At 30.8% G+C, this 17554-nt stretch overlaps 1 protein-coding gene across 1 annotated transcript; it reads left to right on the top strand.

The window, feature by feature from the left end:
* The first annotated feature begins 262 nt into the window (after window positions 1-262).
* LOC110030740 lies at window positions 263-17343 on the top strand. The gene is made up of 8 exons (XM_020733630.1): window positions 263-642; window positions 760-781; window positions 13556-13612; window positions 13712-13793; window positions 16370-16465; window positions 16587-16711; window positions 16790-16808; window positions 16899-17343. The coding sequence occupies exons 1-8, from the start codon at window positions 543-545 to the stop codon at window positions 17124-17126; spliced, it is 729 nt and encodes a 242-aa protein (XP_020589289.1). The 5' UTR covers window positions 263-542; the 3' UTR covers window positions 17127-17343.
* Window positions 17344-17554: the final 211 nt, after the last annotated feature.

Raw genomic sequence — 17554 nt, 5'->3', positions numbered from 1 at the left:
TATTAATTATCTTTTAAATGATCATTTTATTTTTCACTTTATTAAAACACTACTTTTATTTTTTTTTTACTTATTCATAATAAATAAATCTGTTTTTGAGCTGATTAACCCAATTAATTACTCTAGTTGATTACACTTAACCGGCAACTCTCTTCGGAATTAGTAACGCCTTCCGGGCTTTCTATTTGTAAATAATTTGTAGATATCCCGAGTCATGATTTTAGGTACCCGTAGAATTAATTTTTTTCCATACGATTTATAACAAATACGCGTTGCGAAAGGTGGTTTCTTTTTTCGTAAGTTCCCCACTTTCCCCGATCCTAGTCCACGCGAGACTCCCTCTCAACTCTCTCCCTGCATTAATTTTTGGGAAATCGGTGGAATTTTCCAATCAAGAACCAAGCTGACGTCTTCTCGTTCTCCCGAATCCTCCTTTTTTAACCAGCGCAGGATATGGACCGCTGTTTTGCAGATCTTGTTCGCTTCATTGGTTAGCTGTTGATCATTCATTATCACCGGCGCCTGAGGTTGGAGCTTAGCTTATGGCGTCCCAGGCTTCCCTCGAGAAGATGCAGCTCCGGCAGAGCTACCGGAATCTATGGCATACAGATCTTATGAGCACCATCCGGGCTGATTTTCCATGTAAGGCTTGTATTCTTAATAATCCCTTTTCTTTTTCGCTTTTTTCATCCGCTTTTTACTGTCGAATTTTTTATCGTCATGGTGATTAAGAATACTATCTTTCGCTTTCTTTTGCAGTTTGCTGTCTGGCTCTATGGTGGTAAGTTCCTAATCCGCAGAGAATTTCTTTTTTTATTGTCGATTTTATTTCTATAGTTTGTTTGAGAACATTTTCTTCGTCATAGTGATCTGAAAATAGCATTTTGTGTGATGAGGTCCCATTTTGACGTAACCGAGGGGTCGATGCCTGCGATAATTTAGGATTGATCGGGGTGCTGCCTTGCTGGATTAAGGCATCATCGCTGGCGGTTAATTGAGCGGATACTTAGCAAGGAAGAATAGTTCATGTGGAGAGTTGATGCCCTAGACTTACGGCTATTACATTATCCTTTGTAATTAAACATTGTGCATAGATGAACTGATAAACGTAGTTACAGGCATTGATGAATAGGATCTGATGATAATAGCCTCAAACCTAATCAGAGTTTAGATCTGCCAGAAGGCAAGCAGATGGTTGGATTGGAGAGAGAGAGAGACATTGGTTGAATTTCTGGTTTGCTACTTTTTTCCTAGTTGAAACCCTATTCTACCCATCACTAGGCTGCCATGAATCTACTATTTTTCTCTCATCATTTTGAAAATTGGGATCCAAATTCTGTGAGTCTCGCTCGCTTTAATAGAAAATTATGAGCACAGATTGAATGCCTCTACCATTGAATTAATCTTATAACAATCTTTTTTATATTACAATCAATGTGCTCTTGTTTCATTGGCCCCTCTTGAATATTCTCTATATAAGGGCTCTTATAGAAGATTTTTGGTTCGATCTTTTGTGAGCTGACACTCACCACTTATAACTTTTTCTTTACTATAATGAATTCTCTTCATCTAGCTGATATCTTTTTCATCTTGGGGTTTTCACATAAAATTTGTGTGCTAATTTCTTTTATTGCTCATCACTTTAAATTTATAGCATGTGGTATCAAAGCAACATTTTTTTTAGACAATGATAATAATAAAGACATTTTGCTCTTTAATTTCAACACCATATTCTTACTTTGGCAGGTTAAGGTGTTAACAATTTTGGCAAAGGTTAATTTAGATGATGCGATGTTAGGATTTAACAAGATGCCATCATATTGAATGCCAGGAGAGAAGCAGCGTCTATATATTAGATACATATTTATTTGTCAAATTAGATTTTATAAAATATTTTAAGGAGAAGATATTGATATGTTATGGGTGAAATTTGAATAGTTGTGCACGTTGAAAAATCTCATCAACAAGTTATATTTGATCAGATACGTCAACTCGACCCGAACTTGACTTAAAAAAAAATTCGAGTTTGGTTTGACTTGAAGAATTCTCAGGTTGAATGAGTTAGGAATTCTAACCCGTTTAATTTTTTGGGTTGAGTACGGGTTGACCCATCAACTTGAAATTACCATGAAACTGACCCACTAACCTGAAATTAACTTGAAATTGGTTTTCAAACCTAAAATCGACCCATGCTTGACTCGAAATTGACTCAAACTTGACCCAATTTTTTTTTTTGGGTTAAACAGCTTATACCGGTTAGGTTTTGGTCAGTGGGTTTCGGTTGTTCGCATTTAGCTTATTTAATTTTCAGCTCGAGTTAAGGTCAAATAGTTTTGGTCAAGTTAATTTTGGGTCAGCCCCGTTCCCAACTTGCGAACCAAATGTAACACCCCTACCAACAAGATAGTTGAAAGCACATCTCTTGTAGATCTTTTAACTACTTTTTTTTAAAAAAAATTGATTTAAAGAAAATGAAGGTTAAGTATGACGAAGAAGATATAATGTTAATTTTTTTATATTCGTTGCCCTCATCATATGCAACATTTAAATATATCATATTATATGATCGAGTGACATTTACTTTAGATTATGTTTTCTCTTTTCTTTCAAGAGAAGATGAAATAGCTTATGGATGAATATATTATTCAAGGAGAAGGTCTATTGTCTTGAGAGTTTTGGTGTTGATATGTAGGGTAGACTACAAGAATAAGAAATAAGATCTGTAATTATTACAAGATGAAATAGTACATCAAATCTAAGTGTTATAAACTACAAAATAAGAATAAAAAAGCGACTATTAATTAGAAGGGAAAACAATAAGGTCTTTTTGCTAAAACTTGTGTTAGCAAAGAAGTTAGTAGTGGCAGTGAACTATAAATTGTCTCTAATAGTGAATTATATATTTATTGAATTTTTTATTTGGCATATAAGTTTCATAAATTTATAGTGGGTTTCAACATATGAAACAGTATTTAAGAGTATTGTGCTAATGGGGAATAATTCTTTAATAAGATAGCCAATATTGGATTTATCAGGATCAAGTTGTTTTATAGAGTCATCAAGATATTAGAAGACGTAGGTCATGTCAACGGTTTGAAAATGAATTAAATTTGTGTAATTATTCTTAATGCTAGAATGAATATATTCTAGTGAATTTAGAGTTTTGAAGGCCAGCAATTGCTCTCTTGTCATGAAGGAAGAGAAAAATAATGTTGGACTATGTCTTATAAGACTCTATAGTGGTAGGTGATGTAGCATATGTTATTTCTTTTATGTTAGATGATGAAGTAGCTATACTTTGATACATATGTATTAGGCACATGAGTGAGAATGAGATCATTGAACTAAGAAGAAATTTTTTTTTTAGATTAGAGCATTACTAAATTGAAACTTTGTAAAGCATTTCATGTTTGAAAAATAGAAAACAATTGAGTTCAACACATATATTGACAGTACTAGGGGATGCTAGAGTACATATTTTCTGATCTTTCGTGATCATCCACAGTATCGTCTATGGGAGGTGCCAGATATATGTGATGGATTATTAATGATTTATTGAAGAAAATGGAATACTATGATTAAAAAGTAGTATGGGAAGAAGATTAAATGGCATTCCATTAATAACGACCTTTAGATTTCTATTAGAGAATTTAATGATTTTGGTAAATTATAAAGATTTCTAAGAGCCTTCACAGTTCAGTATACTCTACAACAAAATAGAACGAACGATAGACTGAGTGATTAGAACGACAATAGACAATGTGCATTGCATACTTTTCAATGTTTTGCTATCTAAGGCTTTTTTCATTGAAGGTGCTTTTATAACTATCTACTTGTTGAATCACTTTCTTCCATTGTTATCGGTAAGAAGACTCCATGAGAAGTTTGATCATGGATTACTCTAGTTTAAGAATACTTTTCTATTGCTTATACTCATATTAATAATAATATTAAATTGGAACTTAGATTTATGAAGTTTGCTTTTTTTTATTTAAATACTAAGATTACATGTTATGGTGGAAAAAAAAACCATGTGTGGAAATGTTGTTTTTGATGAATCTGTCATGTTACATACCTTTTATTAGATCTAGTAATATTTGTTAGGAGGGGTCTAGAAGACAAGTGAACTTTTGATTGAGACATGTTCATATAAAACCAGTTAAGTTTTGATAGCATTGTGATGCTATTTCCCTATGATAATGACAACAACTATTATAATACTATATTGCCAAACATAGAACATGAAAATAATTTAAGCTTCCATAGAGGTATAACAAGGTTAATTTAGTTGCTTATGCTCTAATAGTGGCTGAAAATATTAATTATAGTGAAGGACCATTTAATTATACAAATACAACAACAAAAAAAACAACAACAACAAAGCCTTAATATCACTACGTGGGGTCGGTAAATAATTATACAAATAATTGATATAATTGATTCTAATAAATGATTAATTGCTATGCAGAAGAAGATAAAATTTCTATAAAAGGATAGTAGTTGGAATTTAGTTGAGTTTATATAAACAAAGAAAGTTGTTCGCGATAAATGAGTGTTTAAAAAAAAGATACACTATGAGTTGAAGATGCCATAGGCCAGACTATACTACTTATAAAGGGATGAAGTCAAATTTTAGGTGTGGACTTTACAAATATATTTTCTCTAGTTGTTAAGCATAATTTAATTTGAGTTTTACTTGATTTAATGGCTATTCTTGAGCTTAAGCTTGAACAATAAAAATTAACGATTGTTTTTTGTATGAAGTGTTTAAGGAAGATATTTATATGTCGCAATTTAAGGGTTTATTGTTTTAGGAAAAGTAGTATATGTTTGCTTGTTAAAGAAGTCTTTTTATGATTCAAAAGTCTCTTAGGCAGTGCTATAAGAAGTTTGACTCCTTTATGATCACTTATCAGTTAACATCATTAGTTATGATAGTTGTGTCTATTTCAAGTGGAATAATGATTAATCTTTTGTTTATTTGTTCTTATATGTTGATGATATGTTGATAGCTATCTAGAATAAATAAAAAAATTAATAAGTTGATTCTTAATATAGTAGTTAGTTTGAGATGAAAGATTTTAGAACTATAAAGAAGATCCTCAACAGGGAGATTCATAGCGATAGAAAGATAGGTAAATTATTTCCGAGTAAAAAAAATATTTATATATTGAGAAAATTCTTCAGAACTTTACTATGCAAAATTTCAAGCCTATTAGTACGCAATTAGTCTAATGTGTCAAACTTTTATTAGCATTTTCTTCACGATTAGATGTGAGATTGAGTTTGATCTGGAGTTTTATATTCCATTGCAGTGGGATCTCTTATGCATGCTATAGCATATTTTTGTCAAGACTTATTAAAGATAAGTCAGTACAGTTAGTGGGTACTTGAGCAATCCAAGTAGGGTGAATTGAAAGCAAGTCATTGGATCCTTAGATTTTTTATTAGATTAAAAGATGTTTGTTTAAAATTTAGGACTATAGATAGAATCATTAATTAAGTTGATTTAGACTTTATTGGAAACCATTGTAGGAGGAGATGACTTACAAGATGTCTTTACCATTGGTGGTTGTACGATTATCTGGATGAACACTTTACAGACTATTGTGCATTTCTTACAACTAAAATTGAGTATATGATAATTATTGAAGCTTGTAAAGAAGTTCTTTGGTTGAAATATTTATTTGAAAAGCTTAGTGCAGCTTAAAAATTACCACGGTAGATGTCTTATTGAGTGTTATTTGTCTTACTAAAGATTAGATGTTTCAGAAAAGAGTTATATGTAATAATTTTTGTTATCACTTCATTCGTGAAATTGTAGTGATATCTTGTTTGTAAAATTAGCTCCTTACTGATATGTTGACTAAGACACTCCCCATTATAAAGTTTGAGCAATTCTTAGATTTGGTTGATATTCACTGTCGATCTTCAGAATTTTTTATGAAAGAGATTATGATTGCTTTTGTAGAAGATTTAAGATATATTTTGTTTTTATTTGGAATTTATGTCAAGGTCGACATTATTAAAATTTGTTACCCCAGGGTTCTTGCTCATTTTAGTATTTAGAAATTATTAGCACGTGGATTGGAAACCTTTAATATTAGTTTGATCCTATGAGCACACTTCAAATTGCAATTTGTGTGCTCTTGTTTTATTAGCTCTGTCCTGAGTAATATTTTATAAGGGGATTATATTAGTCCACAAATCTCTCTTCTCCTTGTATGATAAACAACCTACTTTCTTTGATTTGGTTTTATTTGAGCTATTACTCTACTTATAATTTCTTTTCATTGATATGGCGAATTCTAATCATTTGTCTGTGATTTTTATCGTTTTGGATTTTCCACAAAATTTTTGTATTATTTATTTTATTTCTTTTATTACTCGTCGTTTCTATTTTAAAACAAATCAATTGGATTAGTAGTCCATCATCAGATAGCATGCATGAATTTTTCTAGGACTAGAATATTTTGTTTGGAATTAGAATATTTTGTTTGGAATCGTTTGAAACGTTGATTTCTGTTATACAACAACAACAAGAAGCCTTTATGTCACTAAATGGGGTGGCTACATGAATCCTTTTTTTGTATGTCATATTTTTATTTAATTCTAATAAATTAAAATCATTTTTAATACAACTTGCCCACATCTTTTTGGATCTACTTCTACCTTTCTTAATATAAGTCAAATCTAAAACATCTTTTCTCCTAATTGGGCCATCAGATGGTCGACATTTAAAGTGACTGAACCATCTAAAGTGACTCTCTAATCTTGTCTATCACTAGAGCTACTCTTATCGTTTCTTGGATATATTCGTTTCGTATTTTCTAACTATAAAGCCACTCATACACCTGAGCATTTTCATTTGAACAACACTTAATTTTATGCTTCTTTTTTATAAGCCAACATTCTGCGACATAAAATATTGCAGGTTTCACTACTATTTTATAAAATTTTCCTTCAAATTTAAGTGGTACTTTCTATCACCCACTTGGCCCTATGCGTTCCTCCACTTCAACCATCCTCTTTGATTTTATTAATAACATCCCCATTTATATCACCATCACTTTTAACAATAAACCCGAGAAATCTAAAATGTTCACTTCTTTTAATGACTCGATCACCCATTATTACAACCCCGTCACTAGATCTATTATTACTAAGATTACATTTCATGTATTCAGTTTTAGATCTACTCAAAAGAAAGCCTTTGGACTCTAAGTCATGTTTTTTCTTATCTCTCTCGTCTTATCCACAAGAAGGATATATGGTCAATTCTCCTTTTGCTCAAAAACAAGTGACAGATCTAATATACATATCTTTAATGAATTCAATGTAAGCAAAATATCAATACCTTTTGTCTAGAACTCTCCAAATTACTTTTCTTAAAACCCTGCCATTAGCTTTTTCTAAATCAACAAAAATCATATGTAAATCCTCCTTACTTTCTCTATACTTCATTATCAAACCTCTCATTAAATGTATAACTTCTATATAAACTTGCCCAACATGTATCCAAAATGATTTTGAGAAATTTTTCTTCATCATGTCGTAACTATGCTCAATTACTCTCATAAATTTAATGTATGACACATTAACTTACTTTTTTCATAATTTACACACTTTTGTGCATTCCCTTTATTCTTAAAAATAGGAATCAATAAACTCTTTCTCCACTCATCAGACATCATTTTAGTTTTTAAGAAAATATTAAAAAGTTTAATTAGCCAAAAAATTTTCAAATGTCCTAGATATTTTTATTAAAATAGCGTCGTCTTACTTCTTTTGCACACTTTATTTTTTTTAAAGCCTTTTCAAATTTCTTTTTAATAATGCGATCGTGGAAATAAAATTTTTGTTATTATTTACGATATTAAGATCATTAAAGTTGATCGTATTTTGATAATCTTTATTGAAAAATTCATCAAAATTATCTTACCCACCTATTTTGAGTATCCTCATCTAAGATTTTTTTTATTTTTATTCTTAATACACCCAAACTAAATCTTTATTTTTCTTATCTTTTTGCTTGATTATCTTATGCATATATCTTTCACCTTTTTAGTATCTAATCTATCATAAACGTCATTAAAAATAGAATTCTTAGCATCATAATTTTGCTCTCTTAAACTCTCTATGAACCACTTTATATTTTTCTCAATTATGTGAGCTTTTACTTTTAAGTCAATTTTATAACAAAATTCTTTATTTTTTATCTTTTCTTGCGCATATGATTTTTATTGATTTAGAAAAAGCTTACGATAAGGTTCCAAGAGATATCTTTTGGAGATTTCTTGAGAAGAAAGGTGCTGATATGGCTTATATTCAAGTCATTAAAGGTATGTATACTAGAGCTGTTACTTTTGTTCGAACAGAAGGAGGATTGACCAAATATTTTCCTATTTCTGTTGGATAATATCAGGGATCGGCTTTAAGCCCATTTCTTTTTGCTTTAGTTGTATATGCTCTTACTGGACATTTACAGGAGGATGTACCTTGGTGTATGCTTTTGTCGATGATATCCTGGATATCCTTCTCGTGGATAAGACAAGAGAGAAAGCTCAGGAAAAACTTGAATTATGGAGGTCTACATTAGAGTCTCAAGGCCTTCGTTTGAGATCATTTTATGCAACCATAGGAGTCGGCATGGCATGTAATTTTAGTAGTAGTAGCTCCTAGTAGTAGCTCCAGTGACAAAATTGTAACTATGGGTGATCAAATTATTAATAGGTGTGAATGCTTTAGATATCTCGCTTTAGATATCTCGTGAATGCTTTAGATATCTCGGTTTATTGTTCAAAGTGATGGTGATATAGATGGGGATGTTATTAGTAGAATTCAAGCTGGTTGGGGAGGAATGCTTCTTGCTTCTGGCCTATTGTGTGATAGAAAAATACCGCTTATACTGAAAGGAAAATTTTATAAGATGGTACTAAGAACTGCAATGTTTTATGGCGTTGAATGTTGACCTTTAAAAGAGAAGTAAAAGAGAAGCATAAAAAGCATAAAACTAAGTTAAGTGCTGCCGAGATGAGAATGATTAGGTGGATGAGTGGCTTTTCAATTAGAGACAAAATGCAAAATAAATATATCCGTGACAAGGTTGGTGTAGCTCTAGTGACGGACAAATTAGAGAGAGTCATGGTTTGGTCACATTAAACTTCGACCATCTGATGATTTGATTTGTAGAGTAGATGTTTTTAGATTCAAATTATGTTAAGAAAGGCAGAGGTAGACCTAGAAAGGCTTTGGTATATTGTATAAAAAATAATCTTAATTTATTGGATATAAATGAAAATATGACACTCAATAGGACGCGATGGAGAAAAAAGACTCGTGTAGCTGACTCCCACTTAGTGGGATAAAGGTTTATTTTTGTTGTTGTATCTTTTCTTGCACATTATTATTGAATAATCAACTAGTTTTATTCGTAAGAATTTTTTAATTCTCCAAACACATCTTTTGTAGTTTGTTAATAGTACTCATTATTCTATCAAACATATTAACTGCTTCATGGTTATCCCAATTCTTATGATTTTGAAGTTTACTCATAAAAATAAATTTATTTGTCTTTTAAGTATTCTCATCTAGTTCTATCATAATATTTCATTGTATCTTCATTTTTCAAACCTTATCTTAAATATCAAAACCAATAATTGATGTTTGGTACTTCAAATTTCACTTGAAATGATCTTATAATTCTTAGAATCTTAACGATCTAGTTTTCATATAAAAAAATCAATTTATATTTTATTAGATTTATTTTTATTAAGTAATAATATGCTCAAATATTTTCTTAAATTATGGATTAACAATAACAAAATCATAAGTTAAAACAGAATCTAATATGACTTTACATTCTTCATTAGTCACTTCAAAATCATAGACATCATGAATATTTCTAAAAACATCTACCATTCTACCAACATGTTCATTTAAATCTCTTCTAATAAAAATTTTCTTCAAGAGATATTCTTTATATTAATTCTTTTAAGTTGTTCGAAAATTTTCTTTTGAACATATATTCAAACCTACTTGATGAACATAAATACTTATAATATTAAAAATTTTAATATCAACAACAAATTTAATGAGCAATCAAAATTTTATATTAAACCAATATTAAGCACCGTAGAGCCAATAAAAATGATATTTAAGATGAAATAAGATAATGGAAATTAAGGCGTCAATCAAAGTTAAAAAATGGAAAAAAATTCTAAGCCAAATTCTAAGCCTTGTTGGATCAAGAGATAACCTCTTTTATAGTTTGCTAATTGCATTTGCATCACACATAAGTTATTAAACATCTAATAAGCAGAAAAGTAAAAGCTACGATATTATACGTTATTAAATCAAAAACTTCATTAAATGCCCCAGTTATTAATATTTATATACATAATTATCCATCTGGCCACTTATAATTGGTTTAATTTAAATTAAAAATAAAATCTCAGCACATTTAATGAAAAATTGTAGTGATTCGCTATAGGTGTATAGGAGTCTTGTTACTAGAACATGTGCCATAGAAACCAAGCTGAAAGTTTAAAAAGCAACAACTTTTCATGAAAGCGATTAGATATGCTCCACCAATTCAACAAACTTAATGAGTCGTATGAATTATGGGTGTAATTGTGAGATGGTAAAAATCACTTCTATTGAAACAACTCTATTAGAAGAGTTCTAGCTACAAGTTGGAAGTTAGAAAAATCCATAAAAAGTTGTAGCTTAATAAGCCTTTACATCCATAAAGTATGGAATCAACAATTTCAATTAGCTAATCTCACATTTTCTATTAATCTAATCAAATTAAAATAAAATAGGAAAACCTAGGAACCCAATCATTTAAACTAACTTAAATGAGAATCCACCCAAATCAGGAACCACGATTAAAGAGAACACATCCTCATAGGCCATAATTAAATCTAAAATTAGCTAATATTATACAATAAATAAAATTAATTTCAAATGATGACACTAATAAAATTTGCAATGATAAATTGTTTTCTTGCTGCTTTCGACAAATTTGGATTTGAGATTTTTGATAATGGTAGATTTCTTTTAGTTGAATTATTTCTTAGACAACCACGAAAAAGGAGAAATGATAATTTTGAAGTCTCAACAAAGAACCCTGGCCTTAGACTATATGATCAATTCCAATGTTTTTGTTATAGTCCCAAACTAAATTCTTTATTTGCGAAAGGAACTAAATTTGCTATAATAATAAAAATCTAACATGGGCCAATAAATATACCAATAGAATTCCCAATAGAGAAAAGTGTCAAAATAATTCTTTGATTTTTTATAGGTGTACAATTTAGTCTTAGTCTAAAAAGTGCCAATTCAGTCCCCTAGTCCTTTTAATATAGACTGAAATAATCTCCAAAGATAACTATTTCAGCCGAATCCAAAAGACATTAGATATGACTCCTAGCATAGTGAGCATGTATTGGGGTGGTTTTGAGTAGACACTGGATTTTTTTGAAGTGTGTTTCATATATCATGGATCACTGTTTTCAAGAAAAAAATTTCTAGAACGTCAAGAAAATTGAAAGTGAAAGATAAATGCAGTCTTTTTTTTTTTTTGCAAATTAATGTTAGAAAGTAGTACTCCTACCAAAAACCTATTTGTCGATTGCAAGAAAGAGATTTAGCAATATATATATATATATATACACACACACACACACACACATAAGATTGTGGAATTATGATAGGAGTAAATGTTGATAGACTACTTGCTTCAGCTGTCACTGAGTGGAAGTTGAAAATAGAAATTGAACTTATAAAATTTCTTAATACCTAGAAGAAGATTGTGGTGACATTCAGGTGGAGACCAAATTATAGTTAGGGAAAGGAAGTTGGGTTTTTTAATGGTAAAAGAAATTTATCTAAAATAAAAAAAGGAATCATCTCATCTATGAGAAGTAGATTAAAACTCAGAAGTTCGGTGAAATAGAAAAGTGTGAGGCATTTTTATGAAGAAAGCCAATCTTAAACTTTAAGGAAGAATAGAAAAAATGAAGTCAAGCTTCCTTGTAGCTTCAAGTAGCACTCCTGTAATAAGTTAAAAAATATAAACAATGACTATAAATTCTATACATACCAAATTCAATTAGCTTTTGCAATATTTCTTGCTCTTAAAACTTGCTTCAACCTTTTACTTGATAATTTTGATTCCTTGGATCTCACTAATGCCATATGCCAAGATTTCTCTTGAGGGTAGAAGATACGTTGAGCTTTGTCATTTTACTAGAAAATTGATATAATAGTTGTTTATAAAGATTGCAAGAAAAAAATTTATCGATATTTGTCCATTAATTCAATTATAAAAAGAATTTAGATTTGTGTTGGGAGTCAATGCTGGAAGAATGTTTCAAGCATGATTGAATGGAACATGCAAGCAAAATCACGCATTTAGGAAATTGCAATATTAAGATCAGTTTGGAAATCTTTCCTACATTAGTTCAGTTAAAAGAAACTGCATAATTGGGATAGGAGTAAATGCTAACAGTCTATATCACGTGTGATTGAATTGCAGATGGAACAAAAAATGATTTCAAAAACTAGTTCATATCTTATGTTTGGGAACAAATTTTAGTGACGAAACTGTCATAAAATATTAAAATTCAAGCCATTTAAATTTAAAGAATCACACTAGAATTTTACCCTTCTCTAATTATAGAAAGTAAATGGTAAAATAAAAAGAAAGGCAGTCCTCACTTTAGCTTTTTATATACACGAAAAAGTAACTGGAGTTACTTTCTATAATTAGATAAGGAACATTAAAAGAATAAAAATTATATGCATGTTAATTAAATTTGTCTCACAAGTTAATTAGCTTTTGCCACCTATCTTGCTCTCAATCAATTGGTTGGAACTCTGAACATAAAGGAATTCTAGGCAAATTTGTTTTGCCACATATCAATAAATATTGCCTCTTGGTAGTAAAGAAAAAGGTCTATGTTTAGCTGTCACGTGAAAAGTAATAATACTGTTGGATAAATTTTGTATAATAGGGACATTAAATGGTACTTTTGAAAGGCCAAATGCTCATCTCATGAAAATTCATTACACCGAAATTGGGGTATGTACAAGTTTTTTACTTTGTGCTGGGTTAGATTTTACTTTTTTTTATTTTTTGGAGTTTCCTTACAACATCATACATTTTGTTATTTGTTCGTATGGAAAACTGTTTGGTTTTATATTCTATATACTTACATAGGTATGTAAAGTAGATTTTCTCATTTGTGGGGGTATACCAGTTCAGGTGATAAGGCCTTGGAAGTTGTTGCTCTCATCTACATAAGAATATAAACTCCCACCTTGCGAACTTTCGGGTGGGGAAGAAAGTAATAGTATTAAAAAAATAAATCTGCTTATTTATTCACTCGATACATGTCAACCCTCAAAGATGAACAGTTGTAATCCTCTTCCCTTTTTCTTTTAATATTTCTTCAGTTCATTGTTTATTTTGTATTTTTGTGATTAGTTTCCTCTATAATTGCATAATGTACCAATCTCATCTTTCTTTTCTTATTTCGGTTTGTTCCAGCGGACCATGTGTGTCCTACATGCTTAGAAAACGGGCTCTTTATAATGATATGTCAAGGTAATTTATTTTCTTCTATTTGATTCGCATCAAGCACATTTTTTTTGCATTTTAGTTTGTATTCTTATAAGTTTTGTATACTGATTTTTTCCTTTTTAGATATGTCTGCTGCGCTGGTTATCTGCCATGTAGTGGCAAGTGTGGAGAGAGCAAATGCCCCGAGTTTTGTCTTTGCACTGAAGTAAAATATACCTTTTATTTTTATTTTTATTCAGATGTTGCTATTAATTTATTGTTAGGAATTTTTACAGTGGAAGCATAGACATTGATCTTAAAAATATGACTATTACTTTTGTTAGCGTATGCCATTTATTAGGGAAATAAATATGAAAATGATTTATATTGGAGAATGTGTGATTTTTGAAAATATATTACAACTGTTTTTGTAATTATTTTCTCTGTTATTTATTTTCTATTGCCTTCATCTTATACACTTATAAATAGGCATGCGTTTACTGAATAATATCAAGCTCTCTCGTAGCAATATATCCCCATCATACACATCCTCAACTAGAAATTGATAAGAAATGCATAATTGATCTCAATTTAGTAGTCTCTTGACTATACGAAATGGATCCAGATTTAGTGTCTCAGGCACCTGGATCAATTTTATATAATTGAGAGACTAAATTGGTGAAAGATGATATTATGGGACTATATTATCTTCGTACAAATAGTCAGAGGACTATTTTGATCTTTTAGCCTCTTTAAAACATAAAAAAAAAAAACAAGTTATGCAAAGAAATACCATGATAATTGTAATCCAAAAAAGTAAGATATTATCATATTCATCAACAGTGGGAAAAATTAAAGAAGAATTTAATCACCTTTATGGCAACAATATGAAACCATTCTCCTTCTATATGTGCTTGACCAAAATCTCTAATCAAGGAAGTTTGCATGTTTCAAACTCCCCTCTCTCCTCTCTTTTTCAAGGCACCAAATGCAAGGAGGGAAGTTCTTAATTCTTTATCTCAATCAAGGATCCAATTACAAGATTGTTTCCAAGCTATTTTTAGGGAGAATCATGCAATATAGGTAGAGCTTTGTGGCTCTGTTGCTTAAATTGATGAGTTTCTTTCCAAATATATTCTGTAGCTTTCATTATTATTCCTATGAAGAATACGAATACCATGCATACTCCTTTAGATCTTCATGTTCTCTCTTACAGTCTTAACTCATGGCTGACTCCATAATTCTATACTTAGCTACCGTTGTCTTATGTTCTTCACATCACAGAAGTCTTATATCCACAATATTTGACCCCTGATCATTCTGCCGTTGATGCTATTTTAGTGGTGATTAAGGGTAGTTCTGTGGTGGTTGAGGTTATAAAATTCTCTTTACCTCGCGCCTTTATTGCAGTTGTTCAAACTGGATAGCACCGGAAAATTAGTGTTCTCTCACGACCTGGAACATTATAATTGTTCTTCCTATTTTTATGTTTAATCCAAAAAAATTATTCTCAATTTTTATGTTATTTTATATTAAATTATATGAAAGTGAGACATTGAACTCTTTTTCAGTTTACTTATAATTTTTCTCGAGACAATGGAGGAGCATTCACTTCCATATCTAATATTATACAGGCATAAGGCTGGGAACATGCTACTTTAGGTGATCTCTTTTGCAAGTATGCACTTTCCTTAGGATTTGTTTGGGATCACTTTTGTTTTTTATTTTTTTTTCTTTTATTTTAAAAATATGGTTATTTAGTGTATCTTTTACATTTGTTTATTTATTTATTTTAAAACAAATTAGCTTGTTCTTAAAAATACTCAATACATCTAATTTTTTTTTTTTATATAAAAACAACAAAATATGTTATATCATATCAAACAAGTTTTGTTTAATCAAAATAAAAATGAAAAATAAAAATAAAAAATAAAAAAAAAATCAAAATTGATCCCAAAGAGTGCCTTAGGAATGGAGAGCGGTTTGTAAGTGGAGTGAATGGGTGGAGGTATACTCATCACTTATGCTTATCTGATGGAACAATTTTCGGAGATCATATTGCTGCAAGGGGTCCAAGCACTTCATTGAAAACTGAAACACTTCATAGAAAACTGATGGAGCATGTTTTTCTTATAGCATACATTTATTTTTTATCTTTCTATGTAGCATGCACTTTCCAATATATACAACAGATACTTTCATGCTGTTTATCATTCTCATATGTCTTGTCTCCAGATTGGCAAGTAAGTTGAGGCATACGAAGTTAACTTCTAGCCCCGCTTTATCAACCCTTATCAACCCCATGAATGATAATTTTTTTTTTTTTTTCACTTTTCACAATTCAGTTGTGCAGATTCTTATGGACTGCATATCTAAAAACTTGAAATTATATGGTTTTAATTTTTGTACCAATAGATTAGGCCAGGAGGATTATTTAGACATTCAGTTACTTGTTCTGTAGAATGAACGAATCCCCTATATTTTATTGGAAGAATGGAAAGACCTAAAATATTGATAAACTAAACGCCAATTGAAAGCTCTGTTTGCATTTCATCCTTTACGAAGTATTTGGTGACAATATGTTTTAAATGATCAATTATTACATATGAACCTTTTTTGATAGTACAAGGATTTGTGTAGTCCTGCTTAAAAGCTTGTCCAGTTTTCTGCATGTCTATCTCCAGTCATGCATATATTTGTGCATTTCAGATTTTATTTTTAAAAAGTATTTGATAAGTCTGATCTCATCATTAATACATCTATAAATTTTACCTTTTACTTGACCAACATTTTTTCTGGCAGGTGTTCTTATGCTTTGGCAACTCTGTTGCCTCTACCCGTTTCTTGCTTCAAGATGAATTTAATATACAGACTACGCAATGTGATAATTGCATCATTGTATGTTTTCTTACCGTACCCTTTCCCTGCCTTCCTTTCCATAGCTCCAAGCTCTCAAGGCAAAACATACTTTTTTAATCCTTTTTTAGTGATACTTTTTTTTGTGCTATTTAATGTGCAGGGGTTTATGTTCTGCCTTCAGCAAGTGGCTTGCATTTTTTCTCTCGTAGCAATGATTGTTGGAAGTGAAGAACTACAAGAAGCTTCTCAGATATTGAACTGTCTCTCTGACTTCGTTTACTGCACGTAAGACTACCCTGTTATTAGTTATTCAGTTATTCTTTATGAATGCCTCAACTTAATACTATTTCATTCCTTTTGCAGTGTTTGTGCTTGCATGCAGGTAATATAAACATTACTACGTTCAATTTTCTTCAGTCTTTTTATTTGGTCTCATTAAAATATGTTGATGTTTGGTTGCTGCAATGTGCAGACACAGCACAAGGTTGAAATGGATAAGAGAGATGGAAAGTTTGGACCACAACCAATGATGGTCATTCCCCCAGCTCAACAGATGTCTAGATTTGATCAACCTGTTCCACCTTCAGCTGGCTATCCACCCCCACCAGCTTATGGCTATCCCCCTCCACCTCAGGCTACTTATGCAGGCTACCCGCCAGCTGCTTATCCTCCACCTGGTTATTCTGGTTATCCAAAGTAAATAATGAGATTATCTGTTATACTTTTGTTCATGCCTTTGATGTCTGTTGAGTTTTATTTGCTATAAAGATGTGTTCTCCATTTACCCTTGATGGAATATGTTTCTTATTATATATGTTTTACCATAGCAGATAATCTATTTGATATTGCAACATCAAAGCTGTGCATAACATTTTGTGATTTTGGTTTTTAATACAATGGACAATGTTTATTTTGTATTTCTGATTGCTTCTGAAGATTTTATATAATCCTGTCTTACATGATTGAGAGGCAATGGCTTGAGAAAATGAGTCTGGATGTTTTTTTAATGGTTTAAATTAGAGCGCAGACCTTGAATTATGGTCATGGCGTTTAGTTCTTAGCATTATTTCGTAATTTGGGTGGGCAACTCTAAAATTTGCTGTTACAAGGCTTCTATGCGCAATTCCA

The sequence above is a fragment of the Phalaenopsis equestris genome, unplaced genomic scaffold, assembly GCF_001263595.1.
Source record: "Phalaenopsis equestris unplaced genomic scaffold, ASM126359v1 Scaffold000757, whole genome shotgun sequence".
Taxonomy (NCBI): Eukaryota; Viridiplantae; Streptophyta; class Magnoliopsida; order Asparagales; family Orchidaceae; genus Phalaenopsis; species Phalaenopsis equestris.
Note: the sequence above shows the minus strand (reverse complement) of the source record. Positions and strands in the feature narration are given on the sequence as shown.